At 55.1% G+C, this 12,957-nt stretch overlaps 3 protein-coding genes across 3 annotated transcripts; 1 reads left to right on the top strand and 2 right to left on the bottom strand.

Annotated features, from left to right (window-relative positions):
- Positions 1-1,514: 1,514 nt before the first annotated feature.
- Positions 1,515-3,589, bottom strand: DICSQDRAFT_139557 (uncharacterized protein). The gene is made up of 18 exons (XM_007368960.1): positions 3,457-3,589; positions 3,338-3,400; positions 3,268-3,277; positions 3,110-3,208; positions 3,033-3,058; positions 2,941-2,975; positions 2,868-2,892; positions 2,797-2,808; positions 2,634-2,736; positions 2,483-2,578; positions 2,372-2,418; positions 2,289-2,301; positions 2,212-2,239; positions 2,100-2,160; positions 2,025-2,049; positions 1,851-1,971; positions 1,716-1,796; positions 1,515-1,666 (listed from the first exon to the last, which is right to left on the bottom strand). Exons 9-18 carry the CDS (start codon positions 2,690-2,692, stop codon positions 1,637-1,639), a joined length of 561 nt encoding a protein of 186 aa, XP_007369022.1. The 5' UTR covers positions 2,693-2,736; positions 2,797-2,808; positions 2,868-2,892; positions 2,941-2,975; positions 3,033-3,058; positions 3,110-3,208; positions 3,268-3,277; positions 3,338-3,400; positions 3,457-3,589; the 3' UTR covers positions 1,515-1,636.
- Positions 3,590-7,002: 3,413 nt separating this feature from the next.
- On the bottom strand, positions 7,003-8,106 carry DICSQDRAFT_149239 (uncharacterized protein; the record flags this gene model as incomplete). Its single annotated transcript, XM_007368959.1, has 5 exons — positions 7,003-7,514; positions 7,580-7,685; positions 7,741-7,862; positions 7,919-7,941; positions 8,003-8,106. 5 exons carry the CDS (start codon positions 8,104-8,106, stop codon positions 7,003-7,005), a joined length of 867 nt encoding a protein of 288 aa, XP_007369021.1.
- Positions 8,107-10,337: 2,231 nt separating this feature from the next.
- On the top strand, positions 10,338-12,517 carry DICSQDRAFT_67488 (ATP-utilizing phosphoenolpyruvate carboxykinase; the record flags this gene model as incomplete). The annotated part of the gene is made up of 8 exons (XM_007368958.1): positions 10,338-10,425; positions 10,491-10,748; positions 10,802-10,884; positions 10,948-11,013; positions 11,141-11,353; positions 11,422-11,936; positions 11,986-12,070; positions 12,134-12,517. The coding sequence occupies 8 exons, from the start codon at positions 10,338-10,340 to the stop codon at positions 12,515-12,517; spliced, it is 1,692 nt and encodes a 563-aa protein (XP_007369020.1).
- Between the last annotated feature and the right edge of the window lie 440 nt (positions 12,518-12,957).

Genomic DNA, 12,957 nt, shown 5'->3' with positions numbered 1-12,957 from the left:
CGGCACAACACCGCCCGGGCCCATGCTTTGTGCGTCGTTCCAAATAGGCAAGTGCGCTACCAAACTCACGGTTGACTCTGATCTGCCGTACTCCGCACGCTAGGCCCCACCCTGCGCTCGAGATCGTTTCAGTCACTCACACTCGATATATGGATACAGAAACCAGCTAGCTACAATGTCCAGCGAGCAATCAGGACGATACCGGTGCGGAGGCTGCGACACTGGCCAGTGGCAGCCTGAACGCGGCCTTCACCCCCCGGCGCGTAGACAGGCGGCACGTCGTCTCTCACTCAACGAGAAAGATACACCTGAAAATTTTCTACGAATGCCACCATCAGCTCCACCCGACCACCGCTCCATATCCGTCCAGCTAATCCTCATGTCGGGCGTACCTGTTTCGGAGTCTAGAGGTAGAAGGTCCTGAGTACACCGTTTGGGGAACTTCATGATCGATGCGATGCCATCCGCTAAGCAATGTCTCAGTTTCTTCCCGCTCAAGTTGACCTAATGGATGGAGCGTTCCCGTCGGCTCCCTTAGGGTCGAGTCTGCCGCAGCATCCTCGCCGCTTAGGACGTGAGTCGTCTACGCCAAGTCTGGAACACTGCCCCGCTGCCCCCGTCCGTATGACTGATGCTTGCCGTAGGTCTGGAACGCTGCGCCCGAAAGAGGCAAGACAAGGGCGCTCTGTACACACCGTTTTGGAGGAGGTCCCTGCTGGGACTGCCTTCCTCTAGATCGCTGCGCCCAGGCGCGCTTGCCCTACTCACTCCGTTGCACCGCTCATCTCTGTCCTAGTTTCCCTGTAGCCGACCATCGGATCCGGCGCATACGTGGTAGCTCGCGTAAGGGGCGCTAAGGTGAGCTTGGGCCGTAACCACTGCCCAGCGGTGGTCCGACGCTTCCACCTCCTCCCCCCCTCAGAATCGCTCCCGTATGCCTTGTCTAGGTCGCTGCAGAAATGTTGCGCAGTGGAACATGATCTGACCTTTCGTGCCAAGACGGATTATGAGACAGCAACTACGAGGGATGGCCTTCCGGATTCGTATCCGACTCCGGTGAATATTAGGACGCCGAGGTTTCCCTAGCAGGCTCGTCCTATCGGCAACTCACCCTCGCGAAACGGCGGAAATTCCAACGTATCCGACTCTAGACGAGTCGACGAAAGGAGGCAGGAGGCAGGAGGCCACCGCCCCCAGATTTACCCGGATTTTCAAAGGCTGTTATTCAGAACAGCCACGTTCTAACGAAATGGCTCACCCCGTGCCTCTCCGTTTCATGTATTTCTCTCGGGTAGTCAAACTTGGAATGCCTGCCGTATAAATCACCTGCTTCTGTCCTTGCTGCTCGTAAGGGGCGCCAGGGTGAGCTTGGGCCGTGACCATTGGCTGGCCAGTGATTTGACCCTTCCGCCTCCCCCCGTAAGAACGGCATCGCTCCCGTATGTCTTTTCCGGGTCGCCGCCGACATGTCGCGCAATGGAACCTGGATTTCAAGTTGACCTTTGCTACCAAGGCAGATTATGAAACAGCAACCACGAGGAATTACATCTGGCCTTCCCAACTCGTCTCCGACTCCGTTGATATCAGGACGCCGGGGCTCCGCTAGCGGGCTTGTCCTATCAGCGGCTCTCCGTCATTAATCACCCCTCCTGTCCTTTGGCGAGCCCTGTCTCCGCTGTTCAGCACGACCCAATACAAAATTCTTGACACCATACCTCGTGCGGAGGTTGTTCCTCGAGGTCTACACGTATCACAGGTGCATCCCTGAACTCTATAGTGGTCGACGTCCCTCCACCCTATGACACACCCGTCAGTGTGGACTGGCTTCTATCGGTAGGAGCGCGGCGCACCATCTCCGCAAACTCGATCGTCGAATTGAGCTCCGGCCTGCGAGGGGCGACGTCGAGGTCGAAGCTTCGCAGCTCGATGCCCTCGGAGCCACGGTCCACAAGCGACCGACGGGAATTCACCCTGCAGCGGAGATCAATGAGTGCTGAGGTACACACTGTTTGCGCTGAACGTACGCGACCAAGACGATGCTGGTGTGCACTAGCTAGGACTCAGCGGCGAGCTTCACGGGCAGGCAAAACCGGACCTACCAGGGGCTAGAAGAGTCATTACTGGGTACCACGCCAACCCATTTCGCATCGGTAATGCGAGCTAAAATGTTTCCTGTATTTATGTAGTACGAACGAGGTGAGATCGACCTACTAGTATCATCGGAGCAAGTGTCAGGATCCTACTCTCAGGATCAGAATGGCGTTATCTCCCAGATGGGATACGCTTACCCGGTCAGGATACCTACAGAAGAACGTCGAAACAATGTAATCGGACAATAACAGACATTCATAGCTAAACAGAGATGACATACCGGTGTTCACCGAGAATGAGACGATCCTGTTGATCAGGTTGTCCGTACTGAGACCGATGCATGGGCCGTTGTCAACACTAATGCGAACTGAGTCTGGTCCGTTACACCCACCTCTTGACTCCAGTGTGGTTGATTCGCAAATACCACACCAGTCGCCATGTGAGAACGATGTTGAGCAGGAACGACAGGCCCAAAAACGATATCAGGCTGTTCTGAGAAATCCATCAGCATGGTCACTGGGGGTATGATTGGGAGCTCTGACTACGCTTGTTCTATTTGCCTCCGTTCCCCAGATAAACCTGACCCCGCATCAACACTCATGGAAATGGATACTCGACAAGTACTTTACGCAAAGGCAGTGCAAACTATAGCTTGTCAGAACCTCTAGGAACAGAGATGACATTAAGAAAGATTAGTCTACATACCAACTGTGAAGGCTGGGAGAGCAAGGACTCGTGAGCACCCACTGAGAAATTCTAAAGACAAACATGTTCACCTAACCCCAAGGCGAGCATGGTTCCCTACTCAATGTAAGTCACGCTGCTGACTTCAATTTGACATGGACTTACCACGAAGAGGACGAAATGCCATGGACGATATCCTACTGCACAACATCTCAAGGTCATGGCTAGCTATGATCATATCCAAAGAGATAGCTTACACTTGTACACGCGCCTAGCAAAGAACCTAGTACACAATTGGGCATGTACCCGCACAAGTAGATATGCTGACACTTACAAGTGGGAGACCAATAAAGTAAGGCACTAGGAAAGTTTACCGTCGTCATTACTAGCAAACAGGTATGTGGCTTGCGCTCACGGCAGTGTCTGCGACCATCTGTAAGAGGTGCGTGAATACATTTCACTTCCAACACTGGTTTTGTCTGAGACACCCACTCAACATTCCCTACATGTCCAATCAAACGCCTGTAAAGCAGAACCACAAGACCGGAACATTCGAGCTCACCAGGATTGCAGAAGCTCGGCCCCCACATCAGCGCTAGACCTATTCTGCACAAGGGTAGCGTAGCTTGTCGCGGCATGCACGTCAGCGACAGTATGATCTCAGCGCAGAAGCATTCGCACTTGATGTATAAAACCGCAAATGTGTGTAGCCCATTGACGATACTGAGTCCACAATCGTAGTAAGAAGTGCAAGGGAAGATCGAGAACAACAGCGCACCATAAGGCACCAATCTAGATATCCAGTATATGCAAGTCAACGGGTCGTCTGAATATCGTGAGGTGTCAGCGTTTACCAGCATCTTCATGACATAGCCATCCTTCGGATAGCGACGGAAGTAGATGTACGCCCCTTGAGCGCCATGACCGTCCAATCTGGCCGTGTTTTCAGCCGACCATGGCACTGAGTGTAGAGGTCGGGAAGACTCACAGCAGTACGCACCAAGCTCCAATGGCTATCAGAGATAGCACCAGGTGGTTAGACGGTTCCTCTATGCTTCTTCGGTGTAAGGGATCCATTGATCCTGTCCGTTGCGGAGGGAGGTCTTCAACGTGGTAGTAGGGAGGTACTACTAGGTAGACAGAGCACACAGACCCCTCCGGGTGGATGCGTGAGGAAGGCTGTACATCTGGCAGATTGACAGGGCAGCTTGAGGTGATATGATGACACAAGCGGCAAGCCCTCCTGTGGGACCGTAACCATGTCTTCCCGCCACTGCCAGTGGCTCGGAATCGAATTGAGATAGGCGCTTCCACCTCCCATTGCCGCTGATCAAGCGCTCAAGCTAAGTTGGTGACCTGCTGCGTCGATGCGCGTCGGAATCCGCAGCTGCTATCTGACTCCATCTATCTTGCATTTTTCCTATGATCTAACGTCATAGTATGTAGCCTCTGTCATTACTTATACCAGGATATCCAAACCTCGGCGATGTTGGATTACAAACATGTTGCACTGGCATCTTCTACACGGCGCCTAGACTCTATCTATCTACCAAGAGCACCGCAGAGGTTCAGCAGAGAACAAGATGAAAAGGCTCATTCGCCCTTGTGTGTTTGCTGTCAATGATGCTCAGCATGACTACAGACCGAGCAGTGCTATAAATGGCAGAGGCTCCGCACCTGACATGGGGGATGTTCGGGCTCAAGTGACAGTCGCAACTGTGCTCCACTGCCCTCTGGTACATTGATTGAAGTGAACGTATCATAAAGTGGCTGTAAAACATCGCTGAATCAAAGTTCTCAAATTAATCTTACCACTTCCATCCATTGTATAGTGGAATTCAGCTGGGGCCTTGGTGAAACATCGAGGTCGAAGCTTCGCAGCTCGATACCTTCGGAACCTCGATCCACGAGCGACCGACGCGAATTGACCCTGCATTCTATACACGTAAACAGACTGAACAGATGACTGATGGATAGCTGACGCACGCAGCTAGCACAACACTTGTGTGAACTGGTTGAGTGATCAGGGGATGCCCCGGCAAAACACTCGGAACGAACATACCAGGCGCTAGTGTAGTCAATACGGGATACCAGGCCCAATCGTTCCCAACGGCGGCGGCCATCTTTGAGTGCAAGTTGGACGCTGAGCATAAGCAAGGCAATCACAACAGGTCGATGGGTCTACCCACAAGGATGATTGGAATAAGGGTGAGAATCCTAGATATACTGTATCAAGATTCTGCTTGTATTCCGAGCGAAGACACTTACCCAGTGAGAAGCCCTGTACGAGAAAGGCTAAGGGTAAGCCATGCGTGGTGGTGATGTTGTGCAAAGGTGTTCCCGATGGCACACCTGTGTTGACGGAGAATGAGACGAGCTTGTTTATGATGTTGTCGGTGCTGCAGTGGTATGAATTAGTTGCATGATCCTAAGTGCGGCATAATAGTCCAGATTACTAACTTCTTGAACCCGGTGCGACTACTCCGCAAATAAACCACAAGTCGTATTGTTATGAAAATGTCGAGCATAAACGATATTCCCAAGACCACAAGCAGGTTTATCTAAGACAGCGAGAGACATCTGAGGTTGTGTACGGCCATGGCAGGCGAATACGGACCTCTGTACGCATATTCCACGAAGTTCCTTGAGTTGCCCTTAGAGAGTGTCAATGCGGCACGTAAATGACAAGCGATGGCAAGAGCCTCGGGTCGACGTACGCGTAGAGAGTTGATACTAGAGGACAATATTAGTAAAGGGCCACCAAATCTCCGTACACTTGGCTTACAGATTGTGAAGACTGCGCGTACGGGGGTGCGATCAGAGAAAAAGGATTTCATGAGGCCACATTACTTACCCAATCCTCCGAGAAGCATGGCACCCTTAAGCCGCTCAGTCTCGTGCACTCCTAGAACAGACGAAGATTGCTTACCACGATAATGACAAATAGCAGGGGGCGATATTCAACTGTACAGCAGTCTAGGTAACGTTGCCCGTACCAGTGTAACCGAGCAGAGCAGCTTACGTTTGTAGACTCGCCTAGCGAAGAACCTACGGCCAAATCGTATGCGGCCTGGAAAGAGCGGATGCCAACGGACTCACAAATGCGATACTAAGAGGGTTATACACTGAGAACCACCGTCAGCGGTGATTGACGAATTCAAGACGGATATGGGTGCGCACTGCTGTTAATCCAATAAGCTGCAGCCAGGGAAAGTCAGTTCCCGGCTCAAATATTTAAGGCGGACACACACCCAAAACTCCCTGCATATGCGTGAGCGCGGCACAAGTGTGGTGAATGTTCTAAACTCACCAAAGCTCCGATATCGCCGACCCCACGTGAGGGCTGAGTCTCAAATGGTACATGCATGCATAGCTGCCCCCCAGACTGTTATCAACTTGCGAGAACTCCATCAGAGACGGCGAACATACTTGACGCGTATCACGAACCCCCCGTGTAGCGCAGTGAAAAAGCTGTGTGTATCTGAGCGTGAGACTGACGCATGGTCTTATAGATACCTAGAGAATATGCCCACCACAAGGCAGCAATCTATGCCAGATCGAGGTAAGCAACCAGCAACCTAAGATATCATGAAAGCCGGGGGTGCTGTCACGTACGAGACACTTCATGTCGTATCCATCCTTTGGATAGCGGCAGAAATAAGTGTACGCTTCTTGAGCCGATTGACCGGTGAGTCTGAACAGCACCTGAGTTCCTCAGTACGCTCAGCACGAGGGCGTAGGTGACCTACAAAAGCGACAACCAGGTCCCGGTGAATATGATGAGTAAAACTGTATCCGAACTCGAGTCGTCCACGTCAGCTCGAGCGACGAAATCCATCCTAGATAGCTGGGGGCCCCATTCCCGACAGGTGGGGAAGGCCTTTTATGTTACTCGAAGCATCCAGGGAGCTGTCGACCCTTATTCGTTCGCTTCTGTGGTAGATCCACAAATATACCACGACCGAGTGGGAACGTTCCTATAAGTGTCCCCAACCTTGGAGATGTAAGACATATTGCGAGCAAGGCGGAGTATCAAAGAAGAAACGACAGCAGACAGATAGATCGAGAAGGTGGCAACGCCCTCACTACCCAGCCGCAGCGAGGTTCCACAGATGTTGTTGTGGCGGTTATAAATCCATCTATACGCAGCGCCATCTTCCTGATAAGCGTCACATCGAATACCAGCATATAAATTATCACGCACATAAATAAGCTGACGCCAAGTAGCTATCGCCTCATCGCGCCCGACCAGAATGTCCTGACAGCCTCCCAATACTTTTCTGGGTTGTCCCGCGCATGAGATACATGAGCGCTCTTCCCGAAGTTGATCATCTCAACCGGGAACCCCGCCATCCTCGCCTTCGCAGCATGCTCCTCGACCGCAGTCGAGGGAACGATCACATCTCCCGTCGAGTAAAAATACATCCTCGGCGTCTTCGCGGACGTCCAAGGCAGCAGCGCCGGGTCGTTGAGCGCCGCGATCTCCTGCGCGAGGGGCCTTGGGCGCCGCAGAATCGTACGGACGACGAAGATGAGGAAGTACACGACTGTGAGGATGCCCGTCGCAAGGAGCTTCCGGAGCCGCCCGCGCGTGCTGGCGGTGAAGGCGCGGATCGTGAGGGGAAGCGTTGGCGGCGCGGGTGCTGAGTCGAATATGATTGCGCATTTGGTGCCCGTGGGCGGGTGGATGTTCTTCCTACGAAGCACGGCGGCCGTGTCGAAGAGAGACATGACTCCGCCTACGGTCGAGTGTATCTCAGGCATAAGATTTGACCAGAGAAGCTCAGAAGCTGCTAGTACGTACCGTTGGACATGGCGTGTATCAATATCCGCGGGGGCGGACCTTGCGGAGGCGCGGAGAGCAAGTTCATTTGTTCGAGCTTATGTACAGCAGGAAGGACAGCTCGTTCCTACTGGTCGGAGGAGGTCAGCCTAGCTCAGCATAGAAAGACACAGAGTACTCGCCCGCCCGCGCCCAAACTTCCAGTAGCGAAGAGGGTCGGCCTGGACGATGACTTGGTTGCTGGAGGGGTAAAGTCTTGTGTATGCGTCCCCATATTTCCGTAGAGTTGCCATCTTCGCGCCCACTATCACAGAAGTCAGCGGGTCGCCCATCTTCTCAGCTCAAGCAAGGAAGACTTGCGCCATCCGAAGATAAGAATCACCCTGTGCTCGAGAGCAGAGCATGTTAGTCCTTCCTTAGACAAACACATGCAGACGAACGCACGTCGGTTGGTCATCCCCCGGGACTGCAGTTGACGGCGCCGAGATAGCAACCTGTGCAGTAGTACCAGTAACACCCAAGAGCGGGTGCGTCGTCGATGGGTCCATGATGTCGGACGCGAGTCGAGACGAGATTTCGCGGATGGCCGTTTGCCGCCCTGTCAGCTAAGTAGCGGGATCAACAGCATCGCATCTCGCCATGTTCAGAAAGGCGCTTGCTTCGCCACTAGGCTGCGGGCAATAGACGAACGGTAGTCTCGTTCCCATCCGTTCTGGCGCTTACACACAGTACCTGAGAGTACCGCCAGAACGTCTGGTGCATTTGGGGCTCGGCAGAGGGTACCGTGACGATCAGTAACAGCACGTGGGCTTTGTCAGCCTCTCCCATCCAGATGCACCGTGCAGAGACTCACCTCAAACTTGAAGCTTTGAAGGGTTGTATTTTGGCTTCTGGCCAATGTGAATTAAAAGCTTGTATTGGACTCAGACAATGCTCTTCATGTCGAGCGGTGAAAGCCAAGGAGAGCTGAATAAGCCTCATGCAACTGCAATGGGCGCTCAAATGCTAGTGGAGGGCCCAACCGTCCAAATAAACATGATCAGCACATGTACTTCTCTCCACTATATAGATCTTCCCAAATACTCTGTTTATGGCTATGTTAAGTTATGACCTAATTTTTGTCATGCACAAGGAACAAGGTGCGCGTCATGCTAGCACAGCGGACATGGGCGAGCCCCCCAAGGAGCGCCCGCGTTGGTCACACTGTCCCTCATTCCCCTCCTATGACCTTCATGGCATAATGAAACTGGTTAATTGCGTGGAGAACTCTTGAATAACAGACTATGCCAGACAGAAGGTAGTTGACGGGTGGCTTTTGAGGCTGTAGACTTGGTCCTATTGAGGGCGGGAGTCACGCTGGTCACCCCGAGTAACCCGAAGTCACGGTACCCTCTGCCGAGCCCGAAATGCACCAGACGTTCTACAGCCCTCTCTCCCCCGGCGCTCGTTCCCCCCTCTTCAGATCCATTCACGATCCTTTCCATCAATCCTTCCTTCCTAATTTGTCCTCCTCCCTCCCAGGGCTTGCTGAGCGTAGCGAAGCATCGAGTGCCGGGGCAGAGAGGGCTGTGGAACGTCTGGAGCCGAGACTAGACGAACGGATGATGAAGCGGGAAAAACGTGGTAGAATTACCGGAATACAGTAGGCGACAGCAGGGCAACTTCGACGTAAGTACATACGTACTGTACGACTTCGACTTCACCATTACCCACATCTCCCTCTCCTCATCTCCCCAACCGCGATCCCATGCCCGACGTCCGTCGCCGGTGGCTGAGACGCATGAACTGGTCAGAGGTGCCCAAATGCTCGGCCGGGTCATGGTCATGTCGAGGCTGTTGTCGCTGTGAAGAGAGAGCTCATCACGGAGCAAGACCGTGGGTGGCCCCGGTGCGTGAACGAGTGTCCATTCCCGTACGTCATATGTCAGAATCTCATGCGCAACACCGGAAATAGTGGTCCGACGTAGATTATGGCAGATTATGGGCGCGCTTTCCGGTGGAGGCCCGTAACGCCCCCGCATCCATGAGCCGTCTCCGTGTCCCCGCGTCCGATGTGGGAGGCGACGGCGCGCGGGGACTGAGGCGCCTCCGCATGCGCGAGCGTCGAGCGGCTGCATCGAGGACGACGGGTGCTGCGAGGAAGACGGCCCCTGCAGCGGTGGTAGACGGCTGGATGCGGCCAGGCTGGTGCTCATGTGAGCGCAGCCCCTTTAGTATAGGCTCCTGGGGAAGGAAGCCCATGTGTCGGATAACTGTCGGTGCGCACACCTCTGCAGCCCACTCATCCTTGCCTTCCGCCCATCACGACGGCCTCCCCACCCTCCCCGGAGCCCCCTCGCAGTGCGCGCGGGGCCGCCAGCTTGCCTAGCCCCGTCTGCGTCTCCAGTGCGAAGAACGAGAGGACTTCCGTTCGGTGTCCCGCGCTACGGACAGGACCGGGTCTTGCACCCAGCACCCCGCGTGATTGCACGAGCCCCCTACCATATTTGGAATCAAACCCGTTGGATGCTTCGCCTCCTCTCTGCTATAAAGTCTTCGTCCCCAAGCTCCACCCGCTCGATCGCCCCTCACCCACGCCTCCTACAAGTCCTCCCGTACCATCGCACACATCCAGCTCGCTGCCCAGTGCGCATCGTGAGTCCATCGCGTCTTTCTAGCACCCCGAGCGTGTGCTCCGAGCCCCGAGCCCATCGCGTGCCGTGTTCCGGAGCTGCGCCCGCTGCTGCCGTCCCACATCCCTCGGACCCAGCTGATTGACATCATTCAGCAGTCGACTATCATGGTTTACACTCACGGAACCCCATACGTTACCCCCCACATCCTCCATAAGCACTACGCGCAGGCGTACGATGCGGAGGTCTCAGCCCGTGAGTTGCATGACATCATTTTGTCGGGTGTCCGACGCGTTTACACGATCTCCATGTACCTGCAGTCATCGGCCGTGAGCTTGAGTACTTCTCCCAGGCCGGCTTCGACATGGACCGGATCCAGATCAAGCGCAACGCGCCCCCCGCCGTGCTGTACGAAGACGCGATCCGGAACGAAGGTGCCGTCGTCTCGTCGTCCGGGGCGCTCATCAACTTTTCGGGAAAGAAGACCGGGCGTAGTCCCAAGGACAAGCGCATTGTCTACGAGGAGACCTCCAAAGATGAAATCTGGTGGGGATCCGTGAACATCAAGATGGACGAGCGTAAGTGTCTGTGTCCACTTCTGCGCGGACAACGGGTTGACGCGCTTCTGCAGACACCTTTGAGATCAACCGCGAACGCGCTATCGATTTCCTCAATACGCGAGACAATGTCTACGTGTTTGACGGCTACGCGGGCGTGAGTACCGTCTCCGATTCTGTTTTGCGTTAAAAGGAGCTGAACCGATGTGTTGGTCCGCAGTGGGATCCGAAGTACCGTATCAAAGTGCGAGTAATTTGCGCCCGTGCCTATCATGCTCTCTTCATGGTACGTCTCACTTTCCGCTTCCTTCCGACTTCGCCCGTTCGTGGACAAATGTGTCCTGCAATGGGCGCGGGCGTGTCTGGGCGGCCCTCCGTCGCGGAAATCTCGCTCACCACGGACCGCACTCTAGAACAACATGCTCATCCGGCCGACGGAAGAGGAGCTGAAGGACTTCGGCGAGCCCGACTTCATCATCTACAACGCGGGCCAGTTCCCGGCGAACCGGTTCACGAAGGGCATGTCGTCGACCACATCCGTCGAGATCAACTTCAAGCGGATGGAGATGGTCATCCTCGGGACCGAGTACGCCGGCGAGATGAAGAAGGGTGTCTTCTCCGTCATGGTCAGGCCCTGCTTCCCGTCCGATCTCGGTCCGTTCCGGTGCTGATCAGGCCCCGCTCCCTTTTCCAGCACTATCTGCAGCCCGTGAAGTTCGGCCAGCTCTCGCTCCACTCTTCCGCCAACGTCGGCGAGGCCGGCGACGTCACCCTCTTCTTCGGTCTCTCCGGCACGGGCAAGACGACGCTCTCGGCAGACCCCCGGCGCAAGCTGATCGGCGACGACGAGCACGTCTGGTCCGACGACGGCGTGTTCAACATCGAGGGCGGGTGCTACGCCAAGTGCATCAACCTCAGCGCGGAGAAGGAGCCTGAGATCTTCAACGCAATCCGCTTCGGCTCCGTGCTCGAGAACGTTGTCTACAACCCCGTCACGCGCGTACCCGACTACGACGACGCGAGCATCACCGAGAACACGCGCTGCGCGTACCCGATCGAGTTCATTCCCAACGCGCAGATCCCGTGCCATGTCTCGAGCCAGCCCAAGAACATTATCATGCTCACTTGCGACGCCTTCGGTGTCCTGCCACCCGTCGCGAAGCTCACGCCTGAGCAGGCGAGCTACCACTTCTTGGCTGGTTACACTTCGTAAGTGCCGTGCGCAGTCACTACAAGCCGATGCTCATGTCTTGTACAGCAAGACCCCCGGTACCGAGGACGGCGTCCTCGAGCCCATCCCGACATTCTCGACGTGCTACTCCGCGCCATTCATCGTTCTTCACGTACGTCTCCCTCCGCCCTTTTCGTTTATGCCACTCCAACTGACATTGCCCCTCCTCACACAGCCTGGCCGCTACGCCGAGATGCTCGCCGAGCGCATGGCGAAGAACAACGTCGACTGCTGGCTGATCAACACCGGCTGGACGGGCGGCAAGTTCGGCACGGGCAAGCGCTGCCCGCTCAAGTACACGCGCCGCATCGTCGACGCCGTCCACTCGGGCGAGCTCGCCAAGGCCGAGTACGAGACGTTCGGCGTGTTCAACCTCCAGGTGCCCGTCGCGCTCGAGGGCGTCCCGCGCGAGCTGCTGAACCCGCGGCTCGCGTGGCCGAACAAGGAGGCGTTCGAGCGCGAGGTCAGGAAGCTCGCGGGCATGTTCCAGAAGGCGTTCGCGCTGTACGAGAGCGACGTCGAGGAGAAGGTGCGCCTCGCGGGCCCGCAGACTGCGTGAGGGCACGTGGCGCGCGCGGTGTGCAGGAGACTCGGGCGCGGGTGGGGCGCATGAATGATGGAGCAAGGGGATGCACCCCCTATCCCTATACACATGACTATGGATTAGAGGTGACGATATTAGGGTAGGGACTCTTGAGAACGCGGCGATAGGCAGTAGTATGAGGTTTGACGTGTATAACCGTCCCGAGGACACCTGTACGTATAGATGTATTTTGATTCATTCCCTGATATCACACATTCTACGTTTGCTATCTGCTTTTCGTGACTCGGTGCGTGGCTCTGCAGCAACGCCCCCAAGGGACGCATCATCACTATGGAGCGCAGTTTGCAGAACGATCAGGGAATTATATTAATGCCTAATATAACTTACGAAAGTGGTTTGTGCCCAACCCGCATAGAGGAAGGCATCGTCACATCTCCTGTATAGAACACGACCTT

This window comes from Dichomitus squalens (genome assembly GCF_000275845.1).
Source record: "Dichomitus squalens LYAD-421 SS1 unplaced genomic scaffold DICSQscaffold_42, whole genome shotgun sequence".
Taxonomy (NCBI): domain Eukaryota; kingdom Fungi; phylum Basidiomycota; class Agaricomycetes; order Polyporales; family Polyporaceae; genus Dichomitus; species Dichomitus squalens.
This window is presented reverse-complemented; position numbering and strand designations above follow the sequence as displayed.